This window comes from Lithobates pipiens, unplaced genomic scaffold, assembly GCF_037356315.1.
Source record: "Lithobates pipiens isolate NorthernLeopardFrog02 unplaced genomic scaffold, aLitPip1_a1.2 Scaffold_18, whole genome shotgun sequence".
NCBI classification, from domain to species: domain Eukaryota; kingdom Metazoa; phylum Chordata; class Amphibia; order Anura; family Ranidae; genus Lithobates; species Lithobates pipiens.
In genome coordinates, this window is record NW_027507758.1 from 489,051,401 (window position 1) to 489,071,209 (window position 19,809).

General features: G+C 40.4%; 1 protein-coding gene across 11 annotated transcripts in view; it reads right to left on the minus strand.

Annotated features, from left to right (window-relative positions):
• TRIP12 (thyroid hormone receptor interactor 12) overlaps positions 1-19,809 on the minus strand; it is a 200,965-nt gene that overhangs the window by 27,283 nt on the left and 153,873 nt on the right. For all 11 annotated transcript variants that reach the window (XM_077488552.1, XM_077488551.1, XM_077488549.1 and 8 more), the window contains 11 exons: positions 16,173-16,347; positions 15,901-16,042; positions 14,929-15,120; positions 14,350-14,501; positions 12,055-12,212; positions 11,306-11,379; positions 7,548-7,747; positions 7,232-7,359; positions 6,058-6,209; positions 4,110-4,252; positions 2,878-3,034 (listed from right to left, as the gene is read on the minus strand). In XM_077488552.1, coding sequence (XP_077344678.1) covers positions 2,878-3,034; positions 4,110-4,252; positions 6,058-6,209; positions 7,232-7,359; positions 7,548-7,747; positions 11,306-11,379; positions 12,055-12,212; positions 14,350-14,501; positions 14,929-15,120; positions 15,901-16,042; positions 16,173-16,347 — 1,673 coding nt within the window. The remainder of the gene's footprint in view (positions 1-2,877; positions 3,035-4,109; positions 4,253-6,057; positions 6,210-7,231; positions 7,360-7,547; positions 7,748-11,305; positions 11,380-12,054; positions 12,213-14,349; positions 14,502-14,928; positions 15,121-15,900; positions 16,043-16,172; positions 16,348-19,809) is intronic.

Sequence of the window (19,809 nt, forward strand, 5' to 3'; positions counted from 1 at the left end):
ACCTGTGAAAATCGCCTCCAACAAGGTGTATCTGGAAGCCGCAAAATCTCGTTTAGGAATAGTCGTCTAGAATAACAAAAATTTAAGTCTTCCTAAAAAATGCAGCAGGTGCAAGGCAGACTGAAAGTCCCTCACCACATTCAGGTAATGATGTAAGAACAGTGTCGGAGAGAACTGTGTGGGACAAAGGGAAGGTAACAGGATACCAACGTAAAAAGCAAAGACAACTTTAGGAGAAAAAAATAAATAAATAAATAAATAAATAAAAAAAAAAAAACACAGGACAATGCTGGTAACTCAAATCTTTTCAAAGTGATGGCCACAATAAAGGCTACCTTATGGAAGAGCAATGCTGAGGAAAGGTCCTGGTAGGTGTTGTATGGACAGTTAACAACAAGAAAAGAAGGTCTTCTAGATGACCCGTGATCTGGATGTCCTGAGTTCGGGGGGAAGGCTAAGAAGAGGTGGTAGGACTTTTGTGAAAACTCCGAGAGCAGATAACCATTCAAAAGGCAATGTGACGAAACTGAAGCAATTGTGTGCCACTGCAAAGCACAGATGAGGTGAAAAAAATGGGACATGAACATAAGCATCTTGGATGTCTACAGATACCACTCTAAAAACTGGGTAATACATGGCAATTACCAGCCCAGCAGATTCCATGCAAATTTTGGAATTTGAAGGTATTTGTTGAGGGATTTTAAGTCTAAAAATCCCTGTTGGGCTTTGGTTTCTTTGAAAGAAAGCGGTGCGGGGTTAGAGTTTTGAACCTGTCTGGATCCTCCGCGATTCAGAGAAGCAAACAAACAGACATAGCCCACTCTTAGGAGTAAGGGTGCCTCTTCATTAGGAAGAGGGCTTTGGGGAAGATTTGGTGGGCTCTGTGGCCCAAGTCTTGCGCTAAAAAGAAGGGTTGAACTTAGATTTGGAAAACCAATTCCTGGGTAAATAGGAGCTCTGCATTGTGCAGAGCTATAGGCTCCCGAGGGAGGATTTTGAGAGCTTCCTCTGTGGAAGTAAACCCTTCCCTTTTAACTTCCACAGAGGAAGAATTGGTCAAGTGACTCTCCAGATGTATTCATTGAAAAGGAATGTGTGTGAAGCGCTTTTTGCCACACGATTCTGTGCATGTAAAAGGAAATCCGGACAATTTTGGAAATGTATCTCTTGAGATTCTAGGGTAGCCACACAAAAGTAATGTCACCGCCCTGTCTCTCCACCTTGTCCAATCATAGTACAAGTGAAAAAAGTGACCGAGCTCCTGTGTTCAGAATTTAGAAGTACAGCAGCTTAGTGCAGGACCCAGAAACAAATGGAGATCACTGGAGAAGCGGTGTCTATTTCAGCGATTTCCAGCTACCAAGGGCATCAGTCAGATATGGTATATGAATCACTAAATCAATCTAATTATGTATAAAATGCTCAGGTCTGCGGTATTAAATATATAAAAAAAAAAAATGATACTTTCTAGGTTGTGCTTGGCACAGGCAAATGTGACTTTTATAATTCTCACAAACCTCAGTTAGAATCTGCTCTGTCTGCAGTTATTTACAATATATTTTCCACTGTCCTGCAAGGAATTACTCCATTACCTGCCACCTTCCCCAGCCCAATATTTCTGATTTTGTGGGATCCTACAGAGAACACATTGTCAGACATGGAGCCCCTTCCTTCCTTAGAGCAGAAGAACCATCATGCTTAATTTAAATCAGCAGTTTCACCAAAACAAAGAAAATTCTCTTTCTAATTGACACTGCATGTTCTAATTTAAAGTTAGATGACTTAATGGTTCCCTCCTCTGCCACGGTGTCTGTACTAGCTTCTTTTAAGCCTAAACACGTTCCGTGTGGGCATTTCATCATCCTTTGATGTATTTATTAACCCCAAACATTTTATAACATTATCCTTTCAGAGGATTTTGTCAAAAAATTTCAACATGTCTGGTTTTCGTGGAGAAAAGCTCACATATTCAATGCATGGATGCAGTAGGTAGTATTCAAAGATTACAAGATAGTTTTGCCTACATCCTCCAGCTTTAACTCTTTACTTGATGGGTGGTAGAACAATTGGAAATTAGCACCAGCGAAATTCAGGGGTCTGTTCTGTCCATTTTTTTACGTGCTAATAGCAAAAGTCCGTTCCCATTCCAACCGTGGGATTTAAATATAGTGAATTCAGTGTTACAAATGCCCCAAATTTGAACCCATTGGGAACATTTTCTTGACTTTGTAATCTCATAGCTTTTCTTGTGCCTATCACTCCAGCTAGATGTGCCTCTGAATTACCTGCATTGTCTTGTGAGATTCTGCATTTTATTTTACATAAAGACAAAGTTGCTTTGAGACCAACAACCTTTTTTTTTTTTGGTACTGGTACTGATTAACCTCAAGGAGTTGTGTCCAATAGGTTTCCCATTATAAAAGCTGTGTTTCTCAATGGAAAATAGAAATAAACAAATTTAGTCTGTACTCGTAAAATCCTTTTCTTGTCCACTGAAGGACATAACTCCCCTCCCATCATATGTCATGGCTTTATTTTTGAACCACTAGCTACACCACAGCTGGTGTGATGTGGGGGTTATAGCCACAAGGGACTGGCCTTCAATTTTCTACATGCCTGACATGCATTTCTCCTGTAGGCAGCAGGATAGTCCCGAGTTGTGTCTCAAAGCTGTGTCCACAGTTCAGGAAAATGTATTTATTATACACAAATACAATTTTTTAGGAGGACACCAATTGCAGCCCAGATAGTTTCTTTTTTGTTAATCAGATATAAAATAAAAATTTGAACTCAGGACATACTCAGACCCTTTGAGATTTTTCCCAGCCCCCAGGATGTTAAGAGGTTACAACCCAAAACCAAACACCCTTAACCTACTTTTTTCCTGTCCAGTCTTGGGGCCACTCTGCTGTCCTGAGAATCTGATTGGTTTATCTCAGGGTTTGTGTCCAGCAGCCTCTGCATTGCACGATCTCTGTCAAATGCAGTCACGTAGAACAACATTTGCCTCGTATCGAATGGAAAGAAAAACGGACTAAAAATAAAAATACACAATATTTAATTCACTTGATCACTTAGCTTCCTTTAATTCTTAGTTAAAATGTCATGCAGTAAAAGCTGCTGTTCAGACATATGAAAATGTAAGGCCTACTAACCTAAAACACATTGGTACAGAATAGAAACATTGGTTTTAATAGAATATGCAAATCCCTAATTTACCAGGCAAGCCCTACTGCCTCCAGTAGGGCTTACTTTATTTGTTTGACCCTCAGCCACTTTCACCCCAATTCCCAAAAAAAGATAGCATGCTTAACGTGCCATTTTCATGCTCTAACACCCGTTCACAACTCAAAAAAACTGTCCCACACGACTTCCCCTGACCCAGCACCTTTATTTCCACTCCCTACCAACACATGTACCTCTAAGCACCGTCCGGAATGCCTTCATACGACCACACATCTCCTCCAAGCTCCCTGATGACATACATCCAGGGGTGGACTGGGCAGGGAAGCAGTCCTTTCCTGGACAGTCCCCTTCCTAACTAAGGGTTACATTCTTTCTTCCTTGTACACCTTCACCCCAATGCTGACATACATCCATGAACCAGTTTGAATTCACCACCCCGATACAGACAATGCTGCCCTAATTGCAGCTCACAACTCCTCCAATATCATCTCAGTTCTGCACCACAATCTATATTAACTCCATCCTAAACAAACAACCCCTCAATAACCACAAAAAAACTATCCTTTATGTGGAAGGGGGACACTTTACCTAGTTATCATACATGGCCAAATTGAACGGCTAAATGCAAGGGCTGTATTCAATATCATTGAGACAATTTCTACAGAATTTTTCTATGCCTCCCTTTAACTGGGGATAAATTTAGAGCGTTACCCAATATATAATACTGCTTGTGGCCTTACACAATTTCTTAGAACTTTGCAAGCTATAGGGATACAAAAATCTTAGCTTACATTACCATAAAGGGTTTTTATAATTATGCCAGGACACTGGATCTCTTCCTGGTACCTCATTCAGAAGAGAGTGTGTGGTGGTACTGTGTCCGAAGCAGCAGAAAACAAAAAATCTGCAGGGCGTTTTCTTACCAACTTTTCCCCAGCTCTGTTAACCAGGTGGGAATGTTTCCCGTCATAATGACCAGAGGATCCTGCAGCTGCCTGTTCGCCTTTGCAGTCAGTTTACTATTGATAAATTCAGCTGTGGGGATTATCTCTTTACAAAGGGCATTCTGGAAAGCAAAGTTAGAACAAATACAATAACATTAAAACGATGTAACTACATAATGGATGACAATGCCTCAATCATCCATCTACACAGCTTATTTTTGTGCTGTGATTTCCAAACATTCCGTTTTACTTGTGTTTTATGAGTGATGCAACAACTTACTGGCCAGCAATGGCACATTTTCTCCTTTTTGCAATCTGTAAATTACACATAACTGCTCTGTTTACAAAAGGGATGCTAAAGTTCTCTTTAAAACCACCTTAAAATTAATCTTCTCCTTAGAATACTAGTCTGTCTGCCTGGTTTCAATAAATTTAGAACACCCGATATGTATACTTGTTTCAGGTTTGTACCTTATTAAAGCCACCAGATCAGCATAACAGTCTAAGAATGGAAATAGCATCCTCCATATTTCCTTAAAGAGGAAGTAAACCCTAATGGGTTTACTTCCTCTTTTTTTCCCTGCAAAGGTAAAGCATAATGGACTACTATGCATCGCATAGTAGCTCATTATGTGTCACTTACCTGACACAGGAGCCAGCGAAGTCGCCGCTGTCCCCTGTAGTCCGCCGCATCCATGTTGCTTGTGGCGTCTCGCAGCTCCGACGAATCACAGCGGCGCAACCGCGATGACGTCACTCCCGCGCATGCGCACGGGAGTCGCGCCTCGCAGCTCCGCCGCTGTCATACGGCGAAGCCGCGAAGACGTCACTCCCGCGCATGCGCACGGGAGTCGACAAATTTGGCAAATCCATTCTTGGATTTGCCGCATTAAGGCTGGGTTCACACTGCTGCGGGGGGAGATCCGGATGTGATTCGCACCGCAAATCACATCCGATCTCCGTAGCGCTGCGAGTTCAGCCATACAGATAGTATGGCTGAACTCGCAGCGGTCCCGCAGCAAACTCGCACGGGACCCTTTTTTTCGTCCGCAACAGAATCGGATCGCATGGGCGTTCACACCATGCGATCCGATTCTTGTGCGAGTCGGCGGATCGCACTGCGATATGCGATCGGATCTGGGGGTGTCATTAACATATCATTGACACTCCCAGCCGTTCGCATAGGGCAGTGTGAACTGCCGGCGGGAGTCGTGCGATGCGGGAAAACGCTGCGGATTCGCGGCGTTCCCGCATCGCAGCGGTGTGAACCCGGCCTTAGTGCGCATGCGCGCCGCTGTCTACGGCGCATGCGCCGTAGACAGCGGTGCCCATTTTCGGGCAAATATCTCCTAAACCATATAGGTTTAGGAGATATTGCTTGGACCTACAGGTAAGCCTTAATCTAGGCTTACCTATAGGTCCAAGTTGTTTGGAAGGGTTTACTTCCTCTTTAATATAAGCTTCTTTTTATAGTCCACATACTTTTTACTTCTCCATGGATAACCTTTTTTAAGTCTGCAATTTAAAGCTACGCATGATCAGGACTGTTTTCTATGCAAAACAAAAATATAATGGAAGGCTTAGGACCTAGCAAGGTAAGCTGGTAAACAGGAAGCAGGGCACAAAAGTGGCAGCCTATCACGACCGAATGAGATTTCTTCTTATTTAATTTTAATAAAAGGAAATCTGACTGGACACCATAGACTTTACTACTTTTGTTACATATTTCTTCAGTTTCAATAAATTGGCTAAAAGGGTCTATTTCCTACACAGAATTCTTACAGATGCAACAAACCAATACACCATTTCTGTGAACGAGCTTACACAAGCAATACAATGTAAGGAAGACCACAGCGCAAAGTTTGATGGATTTAAATTATCTGACAGACAAAAAATATATGCATTTTTGGTAATATACAAAACTTACATCATACAAATAATACCAGTATCGGCTAATGGCATGTAGAACTCGTAGAAGGATCACCACATCAAGGGATGGGTCATCAAAGGTGATATTTTCAGGAGGGGTAGGTATGAGGTAATTATCTAAAGGGTTAGACACTTTTGGACAAATTCCATCTGAAAAGTAAAAAAAATAAAAATAACTAAAAAAATTAAAAGTTAGCAGCATAACTATAGTATAACTAAAGGCCAACTAAAAGGCAAAACATTATTTCTCGTTTTGGACAGTGGAGAGGGATTAGAACACCTGTCAGGTTTTTATGGTTGTCTGTTTCAATTGGGAGATTCACTCTTATATTTGTCACGTTTACCGTTGTCACTGAAAGTGAAAAAAAAAATAAAATAAAAACACCACAAATTCTGGGTTGTCAGCAGAACAGTAAAAAAAAAGAAAAAAAAGAAAGGGAAACCTTCCATCAGAGACGCTCGTTCTGGTGGCAATCAGGGATTTCCTCTCACTTCCTATTTTGGCTATGGAACAGGAAGTGAAGGAAAAATCTCCCCAAAGGGACACAGATGGCAAAAAACTGACAGGGGTTATAATTCTCCCCTGCTCTATTCAAAATGAAAAAATAAAATAAAAAGGTAAAGCTACTTTCAAGGACACAAAGAAAACCTAGTTTAAATTGATAAACAACTCAGGTGCTTTTAAGAACAAAACACTTCCAGAACAAAACATGCTTTACCCTATCCACTTTAAAAAAATAAAGTTAATCTTTAGAATTAGGCAAACTTAAGGCCTGTACACATGGACAGAATGTCGGGAGACATTTTTCTGTTAAAAAACAAAAAAAAACTGTCCGACAATCTGCCTGACAGAAGCTGGCTGTTTGGACAGCATCTGTCGGACGTGCGTGTGCGTGCTGGAAAACCAGCATCCGACCAACTCCCAATCAGCGATCTTCAGCCAATGGCAGAGCTCATTGATCATAGTGTTCTGACAGAACACAACAACTGAGCAGGGGAGATCGCTAGACTCAGCAGCTCCGACCGAAGCTGAAAACTTTTTCCATGCAACCCGCTGGATTGTTCAAAAAAAAAAAAAAAAAAAAAAAAAAAAAAAACACTCTGTGTGTACCCGACTTTACTCTAGAAGTGTAATCAACCCCCTCAAGTCTCACACTAAAGCTTAACATTACCATGCCACAATTCATCATGTTTCTTTGAATTCCTAGGGGATGTTTTGGTTGGTGCAGTTTGGGCACGACCCCTCTTGCCCCCTACGGTGTCTTTTGTGCTCTCTTCCTCCTCCCTTACTGGTTTGTACCTGCAAGCAATAAAGATATAAGCTTTGTTTCTATTGAAGAAATGCAAGCATACTTTTTTCTATAAAGCACAGAAAATACATATTTTTTTTCTTACAACAGTAACATTAATGTCTACCCTTTACACCTTATTCTCAGGGTAAGCAGTCAGCAGTCTTTATTTAGCAATGCATGTTGCAGAATTACATACCAAATAGTGTGTGTCTTGGTCCAGATGCCAGCTCTTCCTAATGGATTACTTTCATCATCTGTCGATTCCCTCTCCTCTTCAGTTTGAATGCTATACTGTCTCACAGCTTGGTAAACAGTCATGTTGTAAGGCAGCGGGTGATCTCCAATATAAAACTGGAGTCTGTGCCTTACATTTCCTGAATTTAAGAACTGAGCAGCCTGTAAATCAGAACACTGAAAGGGTTAACCATAAAAAAAACAAAAACAAACAAACACACACTTCAATGACCCTCTTAAAGAAAACATTTTGATATTTTGTTAACACATTCAGGATTATCAAATTACAACCAAAAGCGTATATTTAAATAGAATTTAATACCATCTACAATATTATATCTTGAGTAATTACTACAGTGTGTATCTTATGAACAGGCGGCACAGGACTGGGAAAATGTAAAAAGAAAAAAAAATTTCAGGCTGGAACTCCGCTTTAAACAGGAATTGTAAATTCCATATGTTAGAGTCCAGTACAGGACACAGGAAACGTATTCATACATCAAGCAATGTCTTAAAGCAATGAATTCAAGGTTGGGCAGCAACTGAACTATGAGTAAAAGACCTTGGTTAAGAGTGTTGCTGCAAGTACCTTGTGGAGCGAAAAGCTGCATTCACAGAGGATTGGACATCCACCACTTTGAAAGAGTATGAACAGGTGGTGTCCTTACAGCGTTGAACGACAGAGGCTTGGTGCCTAAGGTTGCAGGATACTCAAACAGATCTGGTGGAATGGACAGAGGATTGATTTTTTTTAAGCATAAACTCCAATAGTCAAATTCCTTATCCACCGTACAGTGGTAGATTGTGAAGCAGGGTACTGAGGAAAGAACAATCAGGGAATCAGTCTAATTGAAAGGAAGGAATGATTTTCCACCCATTAGAGTTGAAGTGGTGATCCACCGGGCCAACAAGTTTCTTGTTTGGGAGGATAGGAGCATTGATAGATCCAAGAAAAAAAAAATATATATATTTTCAATTCTGACAATGTTAAGCTGGAGAGTTCTTGATTGGAATTGGGCTAAAAAGGTACTGCCTAGAAGCTCGGCATTATTATACCCAGAACTCTCATGGCAACTCACTGCGAGAGTAGCATGAGCTTTTAGAGAAAGATTTTTATTTTCTGCTAAAGAAGCACCTTTGTCTGAGAAGTATCCAGGATCAGGACTCTCACATTCTAGGCATAGCAAAAGCTGGAGAACAGATTTTTCAAAGTTGATCACCCACCTGAAAGCCTAAAACCGCTAAATTGTCTTTTGGATATTTGCTAAGAGTTGTAATGAAGATGAATCTTTCAGGCGTTGGTCAGCTAGATAGTCTGTCACCTGGATGTCCCGAGTTCTGAGAAGGGCAATCAAATGAACACCCCAGGAGCAGGGGACAGGCTGAAGGGCACAGCAATAAACTGGAAGAAAAAAAAAAAACAGCTGCACATCCAGGGGTACCAATTGCCTTTTTATTGATCAACGTGGTAACACCAAAGACACCAACAGAGTCACGTAGGTTATGATTAAGCACAGAATGAATGTGTGAAACGCATCTATGTGACTAGGTTGGCATCTATGGTGTTACCACAGTGATCAATAAAAAGGCAAAATCGGTACTTCTGGATGTGCATCAGTTTTTTTTCTTCAAGTTTACCACAGAGGCAGGCCGGGCTGGCACTCAGAGGTTATATTCAGGCTCAATATATGTACCTAGAGCAGCAGTTCTTTTTCTTTGCAACAAACTGGAAGTGGTCTTTTGCCACTGCAAAGCCTAGAAAATTGCTGGCGAGATGAGGTAAATGGGATCATGCAGATAGGCATCTTGGTTGTCCACAGATGCCACGTGTTCCCCTCGTCTCCAAGAGGCGATTACTCACACTGTAGACTGCATACAACATTTTGGTATGCAGAAGAATGTGAAGGAATTTTAGGTTCAGAATAGGGCAAATACCTCCGCTGGCCTTTGTACCAGTACTGCTACAACAAACCTGTTCATGGTACCAAACACTTCCTGGGACAAGACCTGGTTCAGAGCCTTCAGTAAAAACTGACTGCCATTGGGCAGTTTTTGGCGATTTACAAATAAAGCAATGAGGCAGTAGAGTTCTGAACGCTTATCTTGTACTCTTAAAACTGCTGAATGAACCCACGCCTGGGACATCTGTGACCCTTAAATTACACAAACTGTAACAGATGTCCTCCCACTCTTAGGCATGAAGACATCCCTTCATTGGCAAGAGGGCTTGGTGGCCTTTGTTGGCCAAGCCTTGTGCCGAAAGGAACGGCTGAACTTAGGCTTCAAAGTTGGAGGTGCTCTACATTGAGGATCTAGGTGCTCCTGAGGAGGCAAGTCCTTAGCCATAGGATTCTGCACATATGACTTAAGATTAGAGCCATTCTGGATATTTGACTCATGGCATGTATCAAGACATCTACACAGAAAAGCAGAGCAGGAGGCAGTTGCTGCGAGTTGAAATGGCAGTGAGAGCCGTTTGTAGGGCGGAGCTTAACATGGTAAACAAAACCTTTAAGTTCATCTCAGATGGAACATCTTCAATAGGTACAGCAAAATGTTTCTTTAGGACAGACAGCAGCATCAACCACAGGAATAGCCCACTTTTTTTGCAAACTTTTCCCACCTAGTAGAGTTAGAGAATCTTTTTGGGATAAGTGAAAATCCAAAGGGGAATGGTGAAACAGAGCAACGTAAACATGCACAATGCCAAGGCTTAATAATCCTATTAGTGGTCTTTCGATTCCATATTTGTTACTGCAATAAGTATAGAGATTTGAAGAAGTCCTTTGACTCCAACTCATTCAGCCTCCCTGTTTAACTGCACCAGGTAACAACCAAACAGAAAATGAATTGCTTTCAGTAAGCTAGCCAAGACCTATATTATTAGAGAACTGTAATGAGCAAATATGACTGCCCCCCTTGCACACTATAGGATTAAAATGAAACAGAAAGAGATTGCTTTTTAAATATTAACACATGAGGACAATACCTACATCAGGGTGACTGTTTTTATACACACACAACGAAACAGTTTATAATTCTATTTAAAAACCACATTCTAGCTGATTCAATGATTTTGCCAGTGGAGGCACCATTATAATAAGCCAAGAATATACAATAGGATTTTTTCTATTCACAGCCGAATCCCTTTCTTCGGAGTTTGAGAGAGAGAGGAATTTTTAGACTCAGGTTTTACTGCCACCTACAGGAAAAGTGGCAACAAAAAAGCCATTGGCAAGTGCAGGATAACCCTGCCCAAAACCCTCAATGCCTTAGCTTTGTAGAAAAGTCGTACCAAGAGCATAAAAGGAAACTTCTGCACTTGTTAACTTACTGGAGAGACTTCCAGGATTTAACTTATCCGACATGAATCAACCAGCGGCTGTTTATAGCAGAACATTTTTCAAATGAACAGAGAACAGCAGAGCTGGGGGAAAAAAAAAAAAAGCATCCAATTTCCTGAAGACACTAGCAAAAAAAAAAAAAAAAAAAAAAGACAGCTTTGAACAGAATGTTCATATGCGGTCAGCAACTGTTTTGTTGCACGTGTCCATTTTTCCTGTAGGCCGCAGTATAACCCAACAGTTTAAGAATCCGATTAACTTAGGTGTTCCTCAATGAATAAAATATATATTTTTTACTTTATTCATACACAGGCAGGAAAAAAAAAATTGCTACCATCATCTACCATGAAAATAAGATATTTATATTTTTTTTTACCAAGGACTCATCGATCTCTTCATCTGAGCCATCATCATCACTGTCCTCATCATCCTCCCGCACTCTGCCATAGCCTAAAAAACGAGTACAATTGAAACAATATAACTTGCAAGCTTTATATTGTATACAGTCATAAAACAAATTTGAACCTTTCCACAACTATGCCCTTTTAAAATAAACCTGAAATAATTTGGGGGGGGGGGGGGGGGGGGGGCACATTTTTGATAAGCTTAGAGACTTAAATATACAAAAAGTCTTGAAAAGTACATAATGCAAAACAATCACTCGAGTATCATGCACACGGCTGTACAGTGTGCAGAGCCCATGTAATGACATTGCTGGGACCCGCTGCTGCTGCATACATTGTCCCACTGAGGTGGATTAGATGAGGCAGCTGTGTGCTAGAATGCACACCAACGTATGTTCAAAAAGCACGCTATCTGCATTTGGAGCATAAATCCGTACACAAGCAGGTGATTTGCACAACTCCCAGCACACGACCTGCTAAATTAAATTTTCCAGAACTGGCTGTCGCTACATTTTGAGACACATAAGATGAGGCTGCTGTATGTGGCGGCTGTGGGTCCCTGGATTGTCATTACATGGGTTCCTGCACACTGTATTGCTGTGTGCATGAAGCCCAATACTTAATTTTTTTTTCCTGTTCACTCATGACACTTATTATAAATCATGCAATGTTTATAGATTTATATAAAAAAAAAAAAAAAACATGTAAATTGAAGACTCACCTCTGACCACAAGATATCTTTCTATTGCTTGCACAAGAGCCAGAGGGTCAATTTTTACAGGTCCACCTTTCCATTGCTTTACATTGGTACAGTCAGGATGTCTCTGAAGCTGACATTTCAGCTGGTGTGTATTGAAAAACTTCAGAGCCTGTGACCCCCTGAAAAGATTTTAAAATGTTAGCACTGCTGAATATTACCTTACCTCAACAGTCCCTGTTTTCTCTGTTCACCAATATGATGTAAAATAAATAGCATCTTCTGTATATAACTGTATTCTATTTTGTATGCTTTGCCTATGAATTGTACACTAAACTCATTGTGCACACAGCACTAATAAGGTTTTGATTACGTTTGCATTCTTTCAAGTCGCGATTAGAAATTAGCCTGTCTATAGAACGCCTATATAACATGCACCCTCACAAAAAAAACAAATTCTCTAGCAATACACAACAAACTGAGTATGTTCAGAGCGCCGCCTAGGGCTCTGTTCTATCAACAGATGGACTGGGGACAATGAAATGGGAGGATCAGAGAAGACAGGCTCAAAAGGCCTTTTTACACAATGCATAGGATTAACCCCTTTGGTTCCACATTGAATATAGTAAGCGTGATTGCAGGATAAAAACAGACTGATTTTTACTGTTGTGGGATTAGTAAGACTTTCATTTGGAACCACTAATCAATAGAATAGGAGTTGCCTATTGATAACATTTCCAGAACAATGAGTAGGAAAGGGATTATGAATAGTAACATTTATTTTACAAAAATAATACTAAAACAAATACCACTACTGCCTCCATCAGCTCATTCCTCACATGTATTACCTTTGTATCGCTTGGCTATCTCTATTAGATTGTAAGCTCTCACATTGAATTGTATTATAAGGCCTCATGTACACTGCTGCTGGCAAACGGATGTTATCTTATCAGTACATGCACACAGGGTCGTTTATAGTCAGTTGAATTTAGAAGCATTTCTTTGAAAAAAAAAAAAAAGTGTGTTCAGGACAGATGTTCAGAGGCATTTGAAACGCCAAATGCTTGTAAATGCGGTAACTCGCGTTTAGCCACCTTTCGTTTACAGGAGTTTTTCATTTTTGGGTAAAAAAATAAATTAAAAAAAAATAAAAAAGAACCCCACAACATTTCTAAATGCAATACGACGCATAGAAATGCGCCAAAACGGACGTTTTAAACATGGGTTACTATCGGTTGCGTAAAAATGTTCAGGAAAGCTTGCAAAAATGTCTCGTGTACATGAAGCCTAACTGTACTTTGTAAGGCACTGTACAAACTGTTAGTGACATAAAATGCATGTATAACAGTAATACAAAAATGCAGTAACTCAGAACATCCAATAAGATTTCATTTTCCTGAAGTCAGGGGAGTATATAATGAATTTTGATTGTTTGCCATGTGCATTGCCCTCTTGCCTCCCCTCCTCAACCAGCATTTATGAAGAGTTATGAAACATATCTGTGCTACTCAAGGTAATCCACTAATGAAATCTTAAAGTGTTTGTAAAGCCACTTTGTTCTCTTCATACAATCCCCTATGTTCTATAACACTATGTGCCCAGTGTATGCATTTTATAAAAAAAATAATAATTAAGTTTTACCTCATTTCTGATAGCTGCTCAGCACTTACAAGACTGCCTGCTGCTCTCCTCCCTGATCTTACAGCTACAGCAGGAGGGGCTGAGAATCCCCCACTGACGTCAGCCAGGAGGAGTGGAAGAGAGCAGTGGATGGTCACATGAGCACCGAGCAGCACTCTGAAATAAGGTATAAAGTGGCTTTTTTTTACTAACACAGAGTGGGCACATAATATTATGGAACATAGGGGATTGTATTAAATTAGCTAATTTTAGTTGGAGGGGAGGGGCAGGCACTGACAAAAGCTAACAGGCAAGGAGAGGGAGAGGTGGACAGTGGATGATGGAGGCACGTAAACTGACTACGGTGTCAGGGCTCAGCGGCCATGATAAACCGTGGTCAGTTTCCAGAAGGGAAGGCAGCACCAGGCAGGATCAGCCAGGTCATTTAGATTATACAAGGGGCGAAATTAGACAGCGCAAGTACTGTGGTGTTATTCAAGCTTTAAAAAAAAAAAAAAAAGAAAACAAAACAGGATCCATTTGTTTTTTTTAGGGTAACAACCGCTTTAAGTCTAACAATACAGGCAAAACACATGGAAATAGATTTGAAACAGGGAGCTGGAGACTATCACAGCAGCCCCCTAGGGGAGCTTTCATTTCATGAGTAGGGTGAGGTTTATATTTTACAGATACACGTACCTGCTCCCCGTCCCATTTCCACTGGGAAAATCATGCACTTTGACTGGGAATTGCTCCATCTGACTGAGGCAGTTGTTCATCTTGTGCACTAGTGCCAGCAAATGGCCACTTTCTGTTGGATCTACTCTTCCAATTTGTTCTTCTCCAGGAAGCTGGAAAAGACGACGTAATTACACATTATTTCTTTAGTTCTATCTAAATGTACTAAGAAATCATTTTACTGAACAATCTCATACTCTGTTGCAGCCTCTAAGATCCTGCCAAGTTCAGCTCCTCCAGGTATTTCTGCCCTACAGAAGAGCCTTAGCGAGGTAGTGATGCTTCCATAATGTGTTTTTAACGTGAATTGTTAGCCAGGGTCAATTTTTTATTTTTTTTTGCAGAGTATTGAATTGGTAAAACACAAAGCAAAGACCTCTACTGGCTGAAACGAGTTAGTGGAGTTGCACCATATTTATTTATCCTGTAGTCAATAAAAAGTTAATTATACAGACCCGTGGTGAAGTGCTGGTCTTCACCACATAGCTGGTCCTGCACATATATACCGCAGTGAAGTCAAATGGTGATTTGGTTACTTACCGGGGAACCAAAAAAAACGTGCAGGAACCTCTTCAGCCGGATATCTCTGCTTACAATATCCTTTTCACTTTTGGATGTCAGATACAAGAGTAGCTGTTTCACAAACCCACTGTGCTGGATTTCAAATGAGGAAACATCAGACTCAGAGACTATGCTACGGATTTCTACAAGGCACTCAACACCACCGTCCACCTGAAATTCCGTGTAAAAATAAAACGTTAGTGTGGGGGGACTTAACAGAAACCATGAACAAGCACAAAAAAAAAAAAAAATACAGAACATTAAAAGATAAAAAAATATACAATGTTGTGGCAGCAAAAATTGAGAGTACAAGCCTTTGTCACTGGTACAAAAAACAATATTTGCAATATTTTAATATAACATTTGTTACCCTCAATAATTAATGAGTGACTTTTCCCATTTAAAGATCCACTACAAGCTTGGTATTCTTTACAGGACCCCTGAAATGTATATGGTGCACATTTGATTTTAAGTTACATTTTTTCCAGTTCTTACACTTTTAACGCTAATAACTGAACTGGAGACTGTCCTAAATCCAACAAAAAAGGCAATAGGATTATTTTTTTTTTTATTGGCCTCACCCAAATGCATGGAATAAACTATTTACAAACTACAGCCTGCGTCAAGTCTTTGGTATCTACATCCCCAATTTCATTGGTTTTCCATAGGTTTCCACACACTAGTCACATAAAGGTGCAGTGGCCCACAGACTGTCACAATTGGGATGTTTATTTAGCCTGGTCAGTACATATATATTTCCTATTCAGTCATGCGATCGGTGCACTGGCAGGATAGAAGTTAAAGCTGAACATATTAGGAGTGACTACTTGGTAAACAAGAAATATTCATCCCTTTACAGGCTGGAAACAGCAATATTAAACACTTGACTCTTAGGCAAACAACTTGAAATGATTAAAATATGTCATATTCTTGTTAGTGGCATTTAAGTACCTGAAGATTGAGCTGTTCTGTGGCGTTGCAAAGTCTCTGTAGTACATTAAGTGCAGGGTTGCTGCCATCCATATTTTCAGAACTAAAATAGCTTTCCACAAACTTATGTGCCTGCTCCTTTATCCAGCTACGTATTCTCTCTCTGGGTAGAAAGAGAAATGCAAGGGTCGAGAACATATTAGGTTTCAAAATGAACGAACATGACAAATCTAGATGTCGAAAAAAGGATGCCACTGTACAACATCTAAGGATGTATTATAGGTCTGCTGTACCTGTTATTTGAGATGGTGTCTTTGGAAGCCGTTCTTGCCAACCCGCTTACACCTGCTGTTCTCGCTGGCTCAATATTGTTGCTATTTGACTGTGCGCTCAACCTACCCCAGGTTTTAGGGTTTAAGCTGGCCAAAAATGAGGATTTTGGAGACTGTGTGGCTGTTGGGCTTTTTGCTGAAAAAAATATGGAACAAAAATGAAAAAAGTTAAAAAGAAAAAAAAAATAGAAAATAAATTAAGCCAAAAATGTGCTACACGTGTTAACAAAATATGTATCCTGCATCTGGAACATAGTGTGCAGCTTTATTCTCTAGCACCGATCACATCATAATTATTTGGTAGTTTACATATAGATAGAGCTACATGATTCTGGATAAAACGAGAATCACAATTTTTTACTTAGATCGCGAACCTCTGCGTAACATCTTTCATATTATACAAAAAAATTGGGCTAACTTCACTGTTTCGTTTTTTAATTAGTTGAAGTGTATTTTTTCCCCAAAAAATTGCGTTTGAAAGACCGCTGCGCAAATACCGTTGAACATAAAATATTTCAAGGACTGCCATTTTATTCTCTAGGGCAGGGGTGTCCAAACTTTTTTCAAAGAGGGCCAGATTTGATGAAGTGAACATGCTGACCATTTTGCCTGTCATTCTTTGAAACATTAAAATTCAGTCTAAAGCCTCGTACACACTCGTACGATTGTTGGCCAACCGAGTGTCCGATTTTTCTCAAAAGGGAGTGTGTCAGGATCTTGTCTTGCATACTAATTGTATACAATTGTTGTGCATGGAACACAGTGACGTACTACGAGGAATTTCAGCTCAAGTGCCACCCTTTTGGCCCCTTCTGCTATTTTTCGTGTTTGTTGATTCCGAGCATGCGTGTCTGTACTTTCAACTAGTGTGACGGATGACCAAGCACCATATCTGGCGTGAAATGTGTCAGCAGCTGTGCAGTCAGTCTGTATTGCCCTGTGATGCTTTGATATCCATTTTTATCTATCCAGCATTCTATTTCTTCCATTATCTCTGTTGCAAACAGAGCCAGCACCCTGCCTGACTGCGGAGACAGCTGTTCTTAGGAGAAGTGATTACTTTGCAGCGGTGCACTCCAATGTGACAGATTTGTGTACCGACCATACGAAAATCTGAAGTCAAACCGTTGTCTGCCAAAAATTTACTAGCCTGTCAGCCAACATTTGTTGGCAGAAAATTGGACAATTGTCAAAAGGAGTGTACCAACGGTAAGATTTTAGGACAACAGTCTGCCAACAGACAATCCCCTGCCAACAATCAAACCGTGTGTACGAGGCTTAAGTGTTTGTCCAAACACTAAATACACTGCCCAACAAGAATTATCTTGCCTTTGTGGCTGTGTGAGGTGGACATGAGCTCCGGCGTGTTATTTGGATATACCGTATTTATCGGCATATAACACGCACCTGGGTGGGTTGAATTGAGATTGCGATTTTTTAATGATTAATCGTGCAGCTCTACATATAGGTCAATATACTTTCAGCTACAAAAATGTCCAATGTATCATTTCAACACAATGTTCAGGCACCCTGCTTGACTTGCATGAAACAAATTTAAATAAACTGAACACCCCTTACAGAGGAACTGTCAATGTGACAAGCATCACTTTTAAAAATTAATTCTGCTGAACTGGGGGGGGGGTTGAATCTGCAGAAATAGTTAATCTAGGAATTGAATTAAAATGCCACTGCACGCTACTATCCATTTACTATTTACATTATTTTACAGAGCGTATTGTTGTCGCTATACTTCTGCCATACCGACACTGGACCATTGTTTGCAGCCACTGTCTGCTACTCCTCTCGCCCAATCAGGAAAGGCTTTGTAGCATATGAACCTATTCAATGTATTCTGTGAATAGAAAGCAAATGTGAGGGGTGTGCAGCATAGCTGCTGTGTAGCAGAGCACACTCCTCCTGTCAGAGCACCAGGAAGATAGCGATAGCTACTCCCTTGTGGAGCAAAAATATAAATGGTAACTAAAATCAAAATGTCCTTGAGGTGGCATGCCCCTCGTTGGACTTGACCCCTTGCAAGCCAGCCAACTTCCTCTTAGAGGGTGGCTACATTCCTTCTCCATAGTCTAGCTGTATGTAGGAAAGTAGCCACCGTCTCTTGCTTGTAAGAACTAGGGACTTCGTAGCATGCATAGAACAGTTAATGCAATCGCAACTAATGGCCGCTGCTTGCTTCTAAGAAACAAAAGGGGGGAAAGGGAGAGGTTTGACCGCTTGTGGAGGACGTTACAAGGAGGCAGATAAACAGTAAGAATCAATTTCATGGAAAATGAATTACAGGAGCCATTAAGCAGTGTATGGGCATGGATTATTTTTGGAGAATAAGGATCTCATTTAATGTCATAATTGTACTGTACAGGACTTATTTATAGATTGGGATGTCCACAAACAAATTGAGGGGTGGGTAAGAATGCAGCAAACAGAACTGCCAACAGACATATAAACCCAACTCCACACTACAAAAAAAGTACTCTGTCACAATATTCTAGATGATGAAATATTACACTACTGCTGTAATAACTTTCACCCTCAAATAAAACAGATAACTAAATCAGAAGCCACGCTGTATGAAATAATGTTTGTGAAGTAGTGACTTATAATACACTCTATAAATCAAAATGTCAATCAAATCCTGCAGGAAAGACACCATCCAGTGTAGTGTTTCAAACCTCAATTTTTTACACCAGTACTCCACTCAAGGCTTAAACGTTCCCCCACCAACAACTGGAAAGACACTCAAACAGTCTTATCTTCTCCAAAACTGGCCATAGATGGAGCAAACCACGGGTTGCAGTAAAGAAATTGAGTTAATTTCCCCATCACAGTGTTGACAGGGGAATCTCATTGTGTTCTCCCAGCAGGGGTACTGGAAACCATCTCCACCGGGAGAACACAGTGATTATTGCTAGCGGCTATAACAGACGTAATATGTTTAATACTGAAGTGGATATATACTTACAGACCTAGGTAAACAATCAGCATTTAACATGTAACCACATGCTAGGCAGAAAGCTTGCAAACTACCTGATATACAAGCTAGTCTCCTATTCAGCACAAGGATCTCCAATACACAGACAGGTACACCAACACTAGACCCTGCATGTCATGAGTTTTGTCAGCACAGACTCTCTCAAAATGTTAACCCTCTACTTGCAAACTACTCCCTTGTTCCCCTCAAGTCATACCGAGAGAGGTTCGGCACAAGACAATGTAATGGTTTGAGCTAATTGATTATATGCACTGCGATTGCCCGATATCACAAAGAATTTAGTTATAATACGTTGAAGTCGTAACTGCAATATAAATTTAAATTTATACAAGATAACATGGTAAGCCTTTTACATAAATAAACATGTCATATCTTACAATCTCACCAAACTCCCGAATGTCCTATAATTATACATACAAATGGTAATAATAAATACCAGGACAAATGAGCAGCTATCGTCACTGAGCAAGGTTTAGAAACTCCTATAGGCCATCTGCAGGAAGCACGTTAAGTGGCCCTTTTTTCCCCAAATACCTTGCGTCTGATTTGTCACTGCCAATTTAGGGGATCTCCAGTGGAGTATTCACAGAG